We start from the raw sequence: 13,553 nt of genomic DNA on the forward strand, positions 1-13,553 counted from the left end.
CATTTTGCTAGAAAGACAAAATCGCTAAGTCCCATAATACAGCTGGGCATCAGGACCCAGAAGCCAGATCAGCAGCTGTCAGCTGTTGTTACACATTTCAAATAAACTATTTATACTACTTAAAGTTTGATAACAGAATTTAGTTTTCTCATTTCAAAGGGGGAAAATAACACATAAAGGCTACAGAACAATATGACTGTATTTTTTTTACATGGATTTTGTAATAACTACAAAAGGATTTAAATTTTTTACTTATATAATTTGAATGGAAAAACCCCACAAATTATTCAAGCAGTCTGTCTTACTTTTCCCTGGGTTGTTTGCAGGACAAAACGCGCCGCACCAGCCTCAGGGGAAAAACCCCAACTCCCAGAATGCATTTGGGCATAGCTGGTTGGTTCCAGCGCTTGTTTGACGTCCTCGTTGCTCTGCGTCGGTGTCGAGAGAACCAACGATGGCTGCAGCTCTGTCCCGTGCCCTCAAACTGCCTGGTGAGATGTGCGACAGTTATTCCTCCTTATTTCATAGACTGACAGAAAAAGAGAGAGAAAGCGACAGGTTGCTAATGGTAACACTATAAACTGTTTGGTGTATTCTCCTGTAATTATAGGCACGACGAATGTTTGGTCCATTCACTGGTTTTGTAAAGCGTAAACTGGTCTGTATCTTCACATTTTTGTGACTAATGACGATGCTACATATGGCGGAAACCAGTTTATTTTTCAGTCCTACATTTAGCTAACAGCCCGCTTATTTTTACCCGGTGAAAAGAAAAACCTGCTGCTACGTGCAGAAATAGGACATAAGGCAGCGGATGAAGAAAATGATATTTTACAAACGGTGTGCTACCAAAAAATATATTTAATTATATATGTGTGTGTGTGTATATATACATTTTAATATATCTCTAATTGACATTCGTTCAATATAATTTTATTGTTGTTTTTATTATTATTGAGCTATGGCTCTATGGTTAAGATAGTTTCAGACTACGTTTAGCTTCATCATCATCATCATCATCATCATCATAAATAAAGTATTTAAATTCTAATATAGACACGTGAAAAATAAGCAAATATGCAAATAATGCTAAAAATGAATAGAATTTGCTTGATGACATTGGTGACAGACTAGCTGGAGGCAAATTTCTGCAGACTGGAAAAAAACAGAGTTTCTACACTCGAAGGTACTATGCTTCTCCACTACCAGGAAGGAAAATTATTCATATAATTCTTCTAAATTTTTTTGTAACGAATAAAAATTCATATTCAGTCTTCCTTTGCTTTCCTAAATAAAAGCCAGCTCCAGAAGCCGCCTAGTAAGTAAACAATTGAATTTGTGTTTAACTTAATCTCAGTATGAATTTCTTTGTTTGTTGGAGAACAAACAAAGAAACCTCATCATGAAGGCCAAGCAACAACACAGACAGGAGGTTGTGGAAACATTTAAGGCAAGAGTTGATTATAAAAAAATCAATAACTTTGATCCATTCTCAATTATACAAAAAAGTGAAATGTATGACCGCTGTCCTACTAAGAACATCTGCTAGCATTATATGAGTTGCCGTGGTAACCCTGAAGAGCATACTTCCTTGGTTTTATGAGTACTCTGTGTTGTCATAGCAACAAATCCAGTTTTGTTCTTGTTTCTGCAGGGAAGAAGGGCTCGGAGCTCGGGGAGTACGACCCTCTCACCCAGGCAGACAGCGACGACGAGAGCGAAGAGGATGACCTCGTGCTCAACTACCCCAGAAACGGCCTGGGCAGGGACGGCTGCCTGGCCCCGGGCTCCTCCAAGACGCGCAACGGGAGGTCGGGAAGGCTCATCGGCGCCACCGACAGGGCGCAAGACGACGACGAGGAGGAAGAAGAAGACGACGACGACGACCAGTGGACGGCCCAAGTTACCGGCAAGCCCAGAAGGAGCCGGGGCAACCTGAAGGGCGGCCAGTACTGGAGCCGCGGGGAGCTGGGGGACGGGGAGGACCGAGGAGGAGGAGCCGGGCCGTCTGGGGCCGCCGGGCTGGGCTCTCACAGCTCTGAGGCAGAGGAGAAGAGAAGGAGAGCGAAAAACACGATCCGGAGCGCGTTTTTCCTGGTGCCTCTCGTCTGTGCCATGTTGATCGTGCTGCTGTGTGCGTTCCTGGTTCCCTGCCAGAAGGCAGAGCTGGAGAAGAAGCTGCAGTGGGAACGAGCGCTGGGAGACGCAGGAGGTAAAGATGACCCAGAAATCTGCAGTTTACAGTCAAACATACACAAACGCTTATTAGCAGGTCGGCAAATCAGGGCGAAATAAACACCTAAAGTAGCACTTAAGCCTTACTGAGGAGTCCTGCTGTCTAGACAGCCATGTCTCCTTTTTATATTTAGTCGCTTGGGATTATACAGTATGGTTTGTTTTTAACTGCATCCCGACACAATGCTTCACATAAAATAAAACCAGCTTCAACTAAAGCAGGAGGAGGCTAACATTTGTCTTTGGTTATTGTTCAGGCGTCACTCCGCCCGCGCTGGCTTTATGGGACGTTGACGGTGATTCGGTGGAGGACGTGCTTCTGGGTGTTACTGAATGGACCAATGGCACGCATGCGACGCAAAGGAGCAAAGGTAAGCTCTGTGACAAGGATGTTTCGGGTTTATTTTTATTTTTTTCCCCCCTCTAAAAGGATTGTATTGTTCCAGTCTACAGCGCGGTGGCCGTCTGCGCCGTCAGCGGCCGGGTGCTGTGGAGGGAAGTCCTGAACGAGCCGGTCATGTACCTCCAGTGCGGTCTGCAGCTGAACACGCAGCGGTCGCCTGTTTGCCTCATTATCGGAAAGTCCAACCTCATGGCGGTCAACGGCGCCACAGGTTAGCATCGCCTTCATGAAGCACCAACAAATCGCCTAAGAAAACAAAAGTTATTTTTGTATTTCATCATTTTCTGAATCCCACAAAGTATAAAGTTTAACTTGGTTTTCAGGGTTTGGTGGGCACCCTTCTCCTAATCTTGCTAATGCGCTAACAGTGCAGCTACTTTTTTAGCTTAGCGCTTTAGTGTTTTTGCTGACTTTGAAAACGTCTAGCGGACTTATCATCCCCTAAATGATATTTTCCATATAAAATCTAAAGCGGTAATTTTACTCGGCTGCTTTGTAAAACCTTCAGTTTAATAAACTTCGACATCTGTGTTGAAGTTTTGGTTTTGAACTTAAGACTTCTTCAACTAGTTAGATGTTTATATTTGTGCTTTTATTTTGAAATCATTTTCTCTCCTCACGTTTTTCTGTCCTCCCCACATAACTTTATTAAAATTTTAAAAAGCGCATTCGAGAGCAAGATATAAATACATATACCATATCTAAGGGAATTATAGAATATGTTAATTACAATTGACGTTATTAATTTTATGCTTGGTGGTCGTAATCTTTCAAGGAAGATATAATTTGACTTTAGCATTTAAACTCTGTAGACAATTGAAGATAAGAAAATCTAGAAATTATTATTTAATTACTGAGGACTATAATATAATAAATATTAGATATTTGTTATTAAATAAATAGAAATAGTGCTTGAGCTCCTAATAATATGTGATCAAAGATGTTTTATTTTTCTCTCTTTAGGGAGGAAGTTGTGGTCGGTCGCCCTTAGAAACATTGAATCCCAGGCTGTGTTGCTTCCTGACCTCCAGGGCGACTCCGTCCCAGATCTGCTTCTAGCTACTCTACCCGCTGATGAGGTGAAAACATGCCAACCGTTTGACTTTTTCACATTCAGCGTTCATTTAATTTAAAAATGAGCGTAACCGTCAAAGATTTTTCCTATTTCTTCCTGTTCCCAGATTCTTATATCTCATATCACTAAGCGAAGCTGGATCCTGAGGGTTTTGTTTCGATTTATTCCTGTATTAACGTGCATTTTTTTAATATTCATTTTCAGACTCTGGATTTATCGCTGACTCTGATCTCCGGACAGACGGGAAAGAAAATTGGACATCCCGTCCCCTTCAACCTCAGAGGTCAAGGAAAGCTCATCGGTCCGTTGCTGCATGAGACGCAGCATGGAGCGTACTACATCCTGTTTGGACTGGGTGAGGCAGAGCGAGGCCGGACTCACAACCACAGCTAAACCCACCGAAACTGACTGAGTTCCACTTTCATAATGTATGATTCATCGTGTCTCCAGGTAACGTCCAGGCCATCTCTCTGCAAGATATCTACGTTCGCGCGTTGGACAAAATGCCCGAAACCCGTTTTGTTTTGAGGAAGGATTTGCGCTGGGAGAACATGAAGAACGCCTCTTCCTCCTCCTTTATCTCCATTTACAGGTACGACCTTCAGTTATTGCTTCTCCTGGAAAAAACAAGGAAGAACTCATAAGGTTTTAAGATAAACTGTCCTAAAAGAGAGAAAAATGGGAAAATCCAGCTCTGATTTGAGAGCATTTACATATAGAGGAAAAATATATATTTGAGAAACATACAGGAGTCATGTATTTACAACGGCGTATTATGAAAAAAGAAAAAGGAGTAAAACACAAATTTTGAGATTAATCTTAGATTTCCTAGGGGGGAAAATTGGGAAATTTCTAAGTTTCAAAAGTCTAAATTTCCAAGTTTTTTCTAGAAAATCTCTGAGATTAACCTTAAAATTTTAGTTTATTTCTTCTTAACTTGTTCCTTTGTTTTCTACCTACAATGGCCTTAATACACCAATATCCATATTCAAGACAAAGAAAGAGTGATCTCACTTTTTGCTGTGTCCTTTTTCTTTTCTTTTTTTAGTGGCTCAGAGCGTGTGGAGTTCCTGCTCCCCCTAGTGGCCGGTTTTGGGAACAACCGCAACAGTCTGGACGCAGTCTCCAGCCTGAACTGGACCAGAAGCGACTGGGTGTTGTTCTACGGGGCCAGGACGCTGTCCGTGCTCAGACAGCGCGACTTACACAAGCAGTGGACTTTCAGCAACGCTTCGATCCACAGGTCGCACACCTCTGAGTGTCTGAGCAGCAAAAAACGATGAAACATTTCAGCTTCTGTCAATACAAATTATTCTGAAGTTATTCAATCTTACAGGTTGACGTTACATTTTTTTTTTCTCCCCACAGCGAGCCAGCTTTGGGTCACTTCAACAGCGACGGAGTCCTGGACCTTTTTGTTCAGCATTCAGCAAACGGCATCATGACAGTAATTATCTGCTTATCTGACTCTTTGGTGATGTCAGACGTTTTCTTCTTTGTGTAAAACACGCTTCGACTCAATCTCACGGTTTTCCCGCCCTGCTCCTCGTCCACCAGGCGCTGATCGTCAGCGGGGCGAGCGGGACGCCCCTCTGGAAGGCTGAGTTTGTGTGCCCTCGTCTGGTTTTGGAAGCGTCCGCCATATCGACCTCGACCGGCCAATCGGTCTTCCTGTTCTGGGCCAGCGAGCCAATCAGAGCACAGAGGAACGTTCCCAGGATGACGGTGAGTCTCTACGGCTGAGGCTGATCGTCTACTGGAGGAATAATAACCACGGTGTGTTTGTGTGTGTGTGACTTGTGGCGATCTGTGTCCAGATGGCGCCAGGCGTGGCCGCAGCGGAGCCGCTCATCAGGAAGCTCTTCCTGCTGCATCCTGCACATCCTGCAGCGCTGCTGCAGCTCAGCAGCACCACGGACACAGCAGTCACATCTGCAGGTGAAACAAACCGAGGCACTTCACCATTTCACTTCGTTTTAGGCCGATGTTTTAAAATGAAATCGTTTACAGATTTGTAGAAGTATCCATGCTCCATTTGAAATCTTCCACGTTTTGTCATATTACAGCCCAAAGAGGCTTTTTTTGTCCTCAGTCTAACTAAATAAAACTAAGGGCTGCAAATATTACATAAACTTTTCAAAAATATATATTTTACGTATTTTGATAAATGTCTACTGCAGGAAATTTATTTTTTTAAAGAATACATATTTTGCTCCTATTTTTATGTTTAAAAATAAAGAAAAACTTTTTTTAAAAAGTTTCATGTTCTTAAACATAGTTTCCATCCTAATAAAAATAGATTCTGATGTAGAAATTTGTTTTTATATCCATTTCTGAAACTGTTTTATCATTTTTAGTCAAAGATTTTAAGGACCATTAAAAACCACCTGTGGCCCCCCGGAGCCACAGGTTGCAGACCCCTGCAGTCATAAACTTCAATATATTTTATTGGGATTTTATGTGACAGACCAACACAAAGTAGAACATAATTGTGAAATGGATGTTTATTTTAAAAAAAAGTCTTAAAAGTGTGGCATGCTTATGTTTTCAGCTGCATTTGCTTTGATTCCTTTAAAATCCATATCAAGTTAAATAATTATTAAGTCAAGTCTGTTTGTATATACAAAATGCTGTGTGCTTATAAAATTAATGTTGCACATCACAGTAAACACACCAACCTCCACTGGAATACATGGTGGTGGCTGCATCATGCTGTGGGGAAACTTAAACCCGTTAAAAGGCTGTGAGATACTTGAGACAACAAACCTAATTAAACAACCAGAGCTGAACATTTGGTGTATTTAAACCACATTTGTTTGAATACAAGTTAGAACAGTCAAGTCAAAGTTCAGGTCTGAGGAAAATCGACAAGTCTTGGAAAAAAAAAAAAAAAAAGAAGCCTTCAGTCCAATTTAACTGAGCTTTGCTCCACAATTCACACTCATGTCTATTTTTTTTTTTTGGTTGAGAACATGAAATCAGTCAAAACTGTTTAGTAGGCAAAAAATGGATTGAAAATGTTTCCAGTGTGTAACACCAATCTCCCTCTCTGCCAGTGAGCTACCTGGAGTATCTGAAAGACGCCACCTACATCACCGTGTCCTCCCGGCCCACGACCGGCTCGGAGACCAGCGCTCAGGTAGTGGAGAGCACCAGCCTCAAAGCCGCCATCAAGACGGGACAAATCGTCCAGCTGGGCGAAAACCAGGAAACCGAGGCGGCCGGGAAAGTCACCGCGCATGAGGTGAACGCGTTTTTCAGGCGCCTCTCCTTCAAACCTCAGGTAACTTTGCTGTAATAATATATATATATATATATATATATATATATATATATATATATATATATATATATATATATATTTTTTTTTTTTAAAACATATTTTCATCTATAAACTGACACAGAGTGACAACTGAATGCTTTTTTTGTGTAGTGATGAAGCTTTGCATCGTGTGGAGCCACAAAGCCTGAACGTCATGAGTCGTCAGCACTACTTCTGCACTAAAGGGTCACAATGCATTGAAAGCCGTTTACATTCTGTTAGCTCCAATAAGAACTTCTACGTTACTGTGAATTATTTTTTTCTGTGTAAAATGTTTCTTTATGATGATTTATTTTGTTCTTATTGCAGAGGTCGTGCTAGACTTTATTGTTCCCAGTCATTTTGACTGACAGCATGTTCTATTTTTAAACATCAAATTATAGTAGTATTAACTTCGGCTATTTAGCCGCATCTTTATGCGGTTTAGTTAATATTCACCTAGTTGAACCGTGAATCCAGATCCCATCACACATGAACGTATCTAAACTTTTTCTCCTTGACAAAAACCACTGACTGTGGCCCCAATAACTTATAATAAATTAAATTAAATGACTCCACTTAAATTACCAGCACTTCACCTGCTGGTCTTAAAGCACAGCCTCACAAATTCCTCCTGGTTTGCATCTACAGAGAAATCTGCGCTGGATCTGTCCGATTCAAACCGATCAATTGAACTTCTTTTTTTTTAACCCTGTGCAGTCCGGGCGTGCGCTTTTACGAGGATTTTTTTGTGTGGCTTCACTTCCCCGAAACCGACAGATGTTACGTCTGCCGTGCTCCTCCTGATTGTCGTTCTCCTTCTGGTTGCAGGAGGGTAACGTCTTCCAGCTCCATTTGTTAAAACCGCAGATTGAGTTAAGTTTAATTCTTCGCAGCAGCAGAGCTGCGTCCGCATTGGTTGTGCAGCCCTGCGCACGTTACCATCTAATTAACTTCTGCACCTTTATTTATTTCCTCAAGATAAACTGCCGGCTCCTCTGTTTACACTATAAATGGATTAACACAGCGGTGCATTCTCTTTAGTTTTCTCTGTTCTGTACTGGAGACTGGAATTAAAAACCATTTCAACCAAAGGTTTTGAATGCGCTTCTGAACCAGACGCTCCAAAGCCTCCTGTCCATAACTCTTCAACACGCCGTCAGCTCCCAGTCAGAAAGACGCATTTAGTTCAGAGTTCATGAGATGATATTCAGAAAAGATTTTTGTCATTGATTGATTTTAGTTCTCTCTGCAATGTAGTCTGTGTGTAAAGTCTATAATGTCTGCCTATGTGCACCAGTCAAGGGTGTCAATTATAACCTGTCAAAATGACCGACGGGCTTCAAATTTTCCTGTCGTTTAAAAAAAATAACCAGTTTAATACGGAAAATATTCCGTTAACGCGACTTCTGTCTTATTGTCTGAATTAACTTATTTTCCTCTTAGTGTTCATTTAACTGAAGCAGAACAATTTTTTTCTGTAGTTAAAACTTGATTTTTTTTTGCTGCTAGAATATTAGAATGCATTGACATTCTGTATATAGAGATCTTCCATATTTACTGTTCATGTCTACCAATAACTTGTTGTCATGCAGCTTCTATCATTTGCCTTCTCCCCAACACCAAGTTATACTAGCGGAAGTCTGTAAATATTTATTAATGCATATCATCTATTTTCTTTGATCTGTTTTCTACGGATTGTACAATTGAGCGATGTTTTATTACATGCAGGAATAAGCTGGGGGTTTACACAACACAACTCATGAACTAAATCCTACCTGTACGCACAGTTAAGCTACTTGTTTGTAGCAAAATGGAGGATGCATTTGCCCTGTCGTATGGAAGGCCAAAGGGGACAAAAATGCCTGACATTCCAGGTGACTGATGAAATACTTGTTGTATAGGTGTTGATGTTTGTTATTAGCAACAAACATCAAATTCTGTATGCTTGGAAATGGCACACTGAATAAAAGTGGTACTGAAATTTAGTTTTGGTTAATTTTGAGAAATTGTTTTTCAGACAGACATGGACTTCTGCTTATGAATATGGGAAAATCATAGGAAAAGAAACTGAATAATATCTGCAGACTACAAGTATAACAAAAAGCTGTTAGCAGCTGAAAGAGACTTGGGGAAGGAAGCCAAGTTTGTTACAAAGTTGTTTTTGTTTAAACTGCTATTAGTTTTTGTGAATATTTAAGAGAGATTTTGTGGGTTGTTTTTTTTTAGATTTATTGGGGTGGGAAGTTGCTGAATGTCAGATGTAAAACCCAGAACTGGGTAGTATTAAAAAGTTGCTCTCAAATAGGAGTACTGATATCTTACATGAATGAAGTTGAAAGAAAATGTGATCAAATTAATTATGAAGGAAGAGTAAAAAGTATTATGGGAAACGACGACTCAATTAGGCGAGGCAGATTCTGAAGACAGAAAATAACACAAGAACAAGGAAGCTTGGGTCCATCAAAGTCTCTTTTTACCATAAAGTGTTTGGTTGTTTAACCAAAAATTGGACTCCAGTAATATTAGCGTCTCTTCCTCACATAAAAGTGAAATTTACGTGCAGTAAAACTATTCTTAAAAGGTGCTACGTTTACGGCTCACTAAACACATTTTGTTAAACAGAAGGGTGCATGCAGTTCTTATCGACGCCAGATGGCGGTGTTGCAAAGCGAAATCTGCAGAGCGGCTTTTCCAGCCCGTCTTTTCCGCATTGCTGCCGCATCACCTGTCAAAACGCGGTGAACATGGCCTCGGCTGTCCTCGGTCGCCTGCTCAGGCTTTCATCCGTCAGAAACGGCCCCCTCTCACCGCCGAGCCCCTCCACCGTGCCGGGGCGGATCGTGACGCCGAGCCGGACGGCCGTGTGCACGTCGAGCGGCGCCCTTCTGCCCAAACCCAAGAAGGTGAGAGCAGCGTTTGTGGTTGAGAACATGGCGTGCCGTAAAAGAAAGAAGCCCGGTTATGAAATTAACGCAGCAGGAAAAGAGAGAGTCAACTGTGAATCCTTGAAGGGAGAAATGAGTCTGTAATGAGGTCTGTCTCACAGCTGCCATTTAAACTAATGAGAGTGTTTTTATGGTGGGGTCGTGTGGCAGACCCCCTTCGGCCTTATCCGGATCGCTCTGGTAGTGGTTCCCTTCTTGTATGTGGGAACTCAGATCAGCAAGAGCTTTGCGGCGCTGCTGGAGGAGCACGACATATTCGTCCCGGAGGACGACGACGACGATGACTGAGGGCTGATCAGGTAACCATGGATTCCTCTCTGCCCATGTTCAGTCCGATGTTATGTTTTCCTCTGTGAAGATCCTAAGTTAACCTCTTTCGTCTCATTTTCTCTGCAGATGATTGATGTTTTTATCGCTACCGAGTGTCAGTGATCACCAACGTAGAGAAATGCCTTCCTGGAGGTCCTGTTGCCGTGACCCTCAATCACCTCCGCCTGCACTCGTTTCAGGGATTTTGCTCCTATTTGACGTACACGAGACTGCCGCTACATTTTCCTATCGTACTGTATTTGCATGCACTACAAGAGTCTTAATAAAAAGAGAAATCTAGCAAAACTCAATTGGTTTTAGTGCCTAGAGATATTGTAGTGTCCAGACTGTTTAGCGCAAAAGTAAGGTCTAATCATTCTTGGGATATTGCTGATGCCACTCTTCAGTAATGTCCATTACTGACGTGTTCAAAATTAATTTGTTAGTAAGACCGTGTTTGCAGCTAGATCATAAAACCTACTGAGATTAATAGATTCTTTATGAATGCCAGCTGTTGTACTTCACCTCCAAAGTCCTTTGAGAGTTGATGAAAAATGGAATCAAACATTTTAACTCCAGGTAGTTCCACTGGTTTTCTAATTAACGTACTGACCTTTTCAATAAAACTATTTCTGTTGACGGTTTGGATCCACTAAAGTTCCAGAAGCACATCCAAGGTCCTGAGTCGGGTCTTACTTGGAATCGTCTCCATATTTATTTCCTCTAGATTAGAAATTTAGGCCTGCCCAAGATGAACTCAAAGAATGTACACCAGGAACGAAGCCTCTGCTCCAAAACCAACAGGTTTTCAATTGAATATTAAAAATGGTCATATCAAATACTTTTACCTTTCTCAATAATCAATGGCCCTTAGATCAGGCCAACTCTTGTTTGTCTTCGACTTGCTAAGGGACACCTATCCAAGTATCATGAATTAGAGGTGCACCGATTGCAGTTTTCTGGCCCTTTACCGATCTTTAAAAAGCTAATTTTGCCTGACACCAATATTTCACAGATTTTCAAACCTTTAGGAAGGTGGGAGAGATCGGTTTCTCCTGCAAGTATCACACAAAATTAAGGAAATGGGGCCAATTTATTAGTGCACCCCTAGTACGCACGGATTTGATCAAAGAGCAAAACAACACTCGCGTTTTAATTTAACTGGATCTTATATGACTCTCATCAAGACCGAAACAAAACAGGTGGAGACATGTGAGAGTTATAGTGTGTATTTACAATAAAGGGGGACATCTTTCATATTGGAAACGAGCAAAGACGGGTCAGAGGTCAGCTACACAGTTCAAGGGTTGTGCCCTTTGTAGAATTTGGACAGGAAGTCTGCCGCTCGAGGCTCTTCGGACTCGTGGAAATAACGCATCACGTGGGTCTTCTGCTTCCAGACCTGGATGGTTTCTTGCAGTTCCATTTTACCCTGCCGTGCGAATAAGAGACGCATCAATGGGACGAACATCTACTCTGACTCAAATGTCATCAATATCAAGTCAAGACTGCATTCTAGCAGCATGTTAGGTTGGGTGAAGTGTCACGTTTTTACCTTGATGACCAGCATGTCGATCACGCGGAGGTCGGTGACGTGTTTGTTTTTGTCAAACATCTCCCGCACTTTGTCTCTGCCCTGGCGAGTCGTGATGTCCAGCTGGAACATTGCCACTGCAGACACACAGAGTCAGCTTTACTAAAAGGGAATGACCACTACGATAACTGCAATAAGTAGAAACGTCAGGATAGTGTTGTAACCAACAAAGTTTAGAATCAAAGTCATCCCTAATACTGGATATAACGACATAAAAGTCTCTCTGAAGTAACTCAAGCTGACCGTTTTGGGTCCACATCCAGCCTTAAAGGGGCAAAGTCATGAAAAATTGACCTTCTTGAGATTTACATCATGTTATAATATAACACCCTCATCAAAAAACACACCTGGAGTGTTGCTTTGATTCTTTCATGTATGTTTGAGAAATTATTTAATCTCTCTTGGCAACCATTCAGCTGTGCGAAACGCCTGGTTGGACCTAGCTCCGCCTTCGAGGCCAAGCTACAGAGTTTCCGTGGTTCCCCCAATCAGCTCCTTCAGACTAGCCAGCAGCAATTAGCAAACACCTGGTGAAACTGTGCATCTGCTGAGCTCATTATACGAGCTACTTCTCAGTGAAAGTCTGGTAAAAAGTTTGTTAAAGGATAAAGGAGTGATGTGATGACTTCCTGAAGGCAGAGGCCCAATTTCAAGGCATTAAAATGGAAGTCAATTTCTTAAAGTCATATTTGATATATATATAGCATTTTTATAAACAGCTGAAGGTAACAGTTATTTAATTATGCTATAAAATGGCACCATGTGCCTGGAGAATACATAATACTGCCCCTTTAAGTTTTGTTATAGGCTCCAACATGTTTTCTGCTGACAAAAAAAATCTCCACAGCATGATGCTGCCACCATGTCTCCCCATTGGGATGGTGTGCAAAAGGTGACGGCAAGTATGTTCTGGTCTCAACATAGCACTTTTTTTTGTGCAAATTTCCACTTGGCATTACTGTTCTACTTTTTATTGATTTATCAGTATAATATACTTGCAAGTAGCGGCATGCAGCTCTTGTTTATTTATTTTTTTAAAAGCGATTACTGCCAACATGTCTCCAAAGCTTTAGAAAACACCGCGTTCTAAAATGCTGGCGTTCTGGTTTAGGTCCAGTTAACCTCGACAATAATCTAAAGCTCCACAGAGACACGACCTTGACGCTACCGCAGCTGCTTCAACACCCGGCTTCCAGCCTCCACGGCCGGACCCACGTACCTGTATTAGGCACCTCACGGTACCAGGCCCGGTACAGTTCCCGAACTCTGCGCTTCGCCTCGTCCAAGTCCCGACTAAGAATGGGTTTCACCACTTTGGCAGCACCAGCTGCTGTTCGGGCCGCAGCCGTGGACGCCATGACTGTTGCTGATGTTGAAGGCGTTTCCGCTCTCATAGGTTGAAGAAAAGAGCGCAGCTGCCCTCTAGTGGTCAGACAGACTCAATACAAGACACGGCTTGTTGACTGCTGAGATGAATTGGAAGACTTTCATTGGAAAACAGCAAACGAATAAAAGTAATTTTAGTTATGAAACTCTCCAACACTGTCTAAATTTGTAATTTATTAAAACAAATGATTAGATACTCAAAAGGTTCACGGAAAAACATTTATTCCCTGTATAATTTGTTACAACAGGGGATTATTAACGGAAAATGGTAATGCATCATAGGAAGTACTGAAAGACTTTTA

General features: G+C 41.7%; 3 protein-coding genes across 3 annotated transcripts; 2 read left to right on the forward strand and 1 right to left on the reverse strand.

The window, feature by feature from the left end:
- Positions 1-437: 437 nt before the first annotated feature.
- On the forward strand, positions 438-8,998 carry fam234b (family with sequence similarity 234 member B). The gene is made up of 13 exons (XM_014983121.2): positions 438-491; positions 1,655-2,212; positions 2,493-2,606; positions 2,682-2,849; positions 3,602-3,717; positions 3,918-4,068; positions 4,164-4,305; positions 4,762-4,956; positions 5,082-5,160; positions 5,271-5,438; positions 5,531-5,651; positions 6,770-6,996; positions 7,147-8,998. Exons 1-13 carry the CDS (start codon positions 455-457, stop codon positions 7,147-7,149), a joined length of 2,079 nt encoding a protein of 692 aa, XP_014838607.2. The 5' UTR covers positions 438-454; the 3' UTR covers positions 7,150-8,998.
- Positions 8,999-9,722: 724 nt separating this feature from the next.
- On the forward strand, positions 9,723-10,582 carry smdt1a (single-pass membrane protein with aspartate-rich tail 1a). Its single transcript, XM_014983123.2, has 3 exons — positions 9,723-9,920; positions 10,113-10,261; positions 10,359-10,582. Exons 1-2 carry the CDS (start codon positions 9,762-9,764, stop codon positions 10,248-10,250), a joined length of 297 nt encoding a protein of 98 aa, XP_014838609.2. The 5' UTR covers positions 9,723-9,761; the 3' UTR covers positions 10,251-10,261; positions 10,359-10,582.
- A 902-nt stretch (positions 10,583-11,484) lies between these two features.
- On the reverse strand, positions 11,485-13,252 carry ndufa6 (NADH:ubiquinone oxidoreductase subunit A6). The gene is made up of 3 exons (XM_014983122.2): positions 13,085-13,252; positions 11,827-11,942; positions 11,485-11,703 (listed from the first exon to the last, which is right to left on the reverse strand). Exons 1-3 carry the CDS (start codon positions 13,221-13,223, stop codon positions 11,572-11,574), a joined length of 387 nt encoding a protein of 128 aa, XP_014838608.2. The 5' UTR covers positions 13,224-13,252; the 3' UTR covers positions 11,485-11,571.
- Between the last annotated feature and the right edge of the window lie 301 nt (positions 13,253-13,553).

This window comes from Poecilia mexicana, unplaced genomic scaffold, assembly GCF_051168715.1.
Source record: "Poecilia mexicana isolate PSO_F unplaced genomic scaffold, ASM5116871v1 scaffold_8, whole genome shotgun sequence".
Taxonomy (NCBI): domain Eukaryota; kingdom Metazoa; phylum Chordata; class Actinopteri; order Cyprinodontiformes; family Poeciliidae; genus Poecilia; species Poecilia mexicana.

What these genes read in the sequence shown, in the direction of transcription:
- smdt1a (XM_014983123.2), top strand. Translation starts at nt 9,762, where the DNA reads ATGGCCTCGGCTGTCCTCGGTCGCCTGCTCAGGCTTTCATCCGTCAGA. An exon ending in TTCTGCCCAAACCCAAGAAG is followed by an intron (nt 9,921 to 10,112) that starts GTGAGAGCAGCG and finishes GTCGTGTGGCAG; the next exon opens with ACCCCCTTCGGCCTTATCCG.
- fam234b (XM_014983121.2), top strand. Translation starts at nt 455, where the DNA reads ATGGCTGCAGCTCTGTCCCGTGCCCTCAAACTGCCTG. An exon ending in TCCTTTATCTCCATTTACAG is followed by an intron (nt 4,306 to 4,761) that starts GTACGACCTTCA and finishes TTCTTTTTTTAG; the next exon opens with TGGCTCAGAGCGTGTGGAGT. An exon ending in AGCAACGCTTCGATCCACAG is followed by an intron (nt 4,957 to 5,081) that starts GTCGCACACCTC and finishes TTCTCCCCACAG; the next exon opens with CGAGCCAGCTTTGGGTCACT.
- ndufa6 (XM_014983122.2), bottom strand. Translation starts at nt 13,223, where the DNA reads ATGGCGTCCACGGCTGCGGCCCGAACAGCAGCTGGTGCTGCCAAAGTG. An exon ending in CCGTGAGGTGCCTAATACAG is followed by an intron (nt 11,943 to 13,084) that starts GTACGTGGGTCC and finishes GTGTGTCTGCAG; the next exon opens with TGGCAATGTTCCAGCTGGAC. An exon ending in TCGACATGCTGGTCATCAAG is followed by an intron (nt 11,704 to 11,826) that starts GTAAAAACGTGA and finishes TTCGCACGGCAG; the next exon opens with GGTAAAATGGAACTGCAAGA.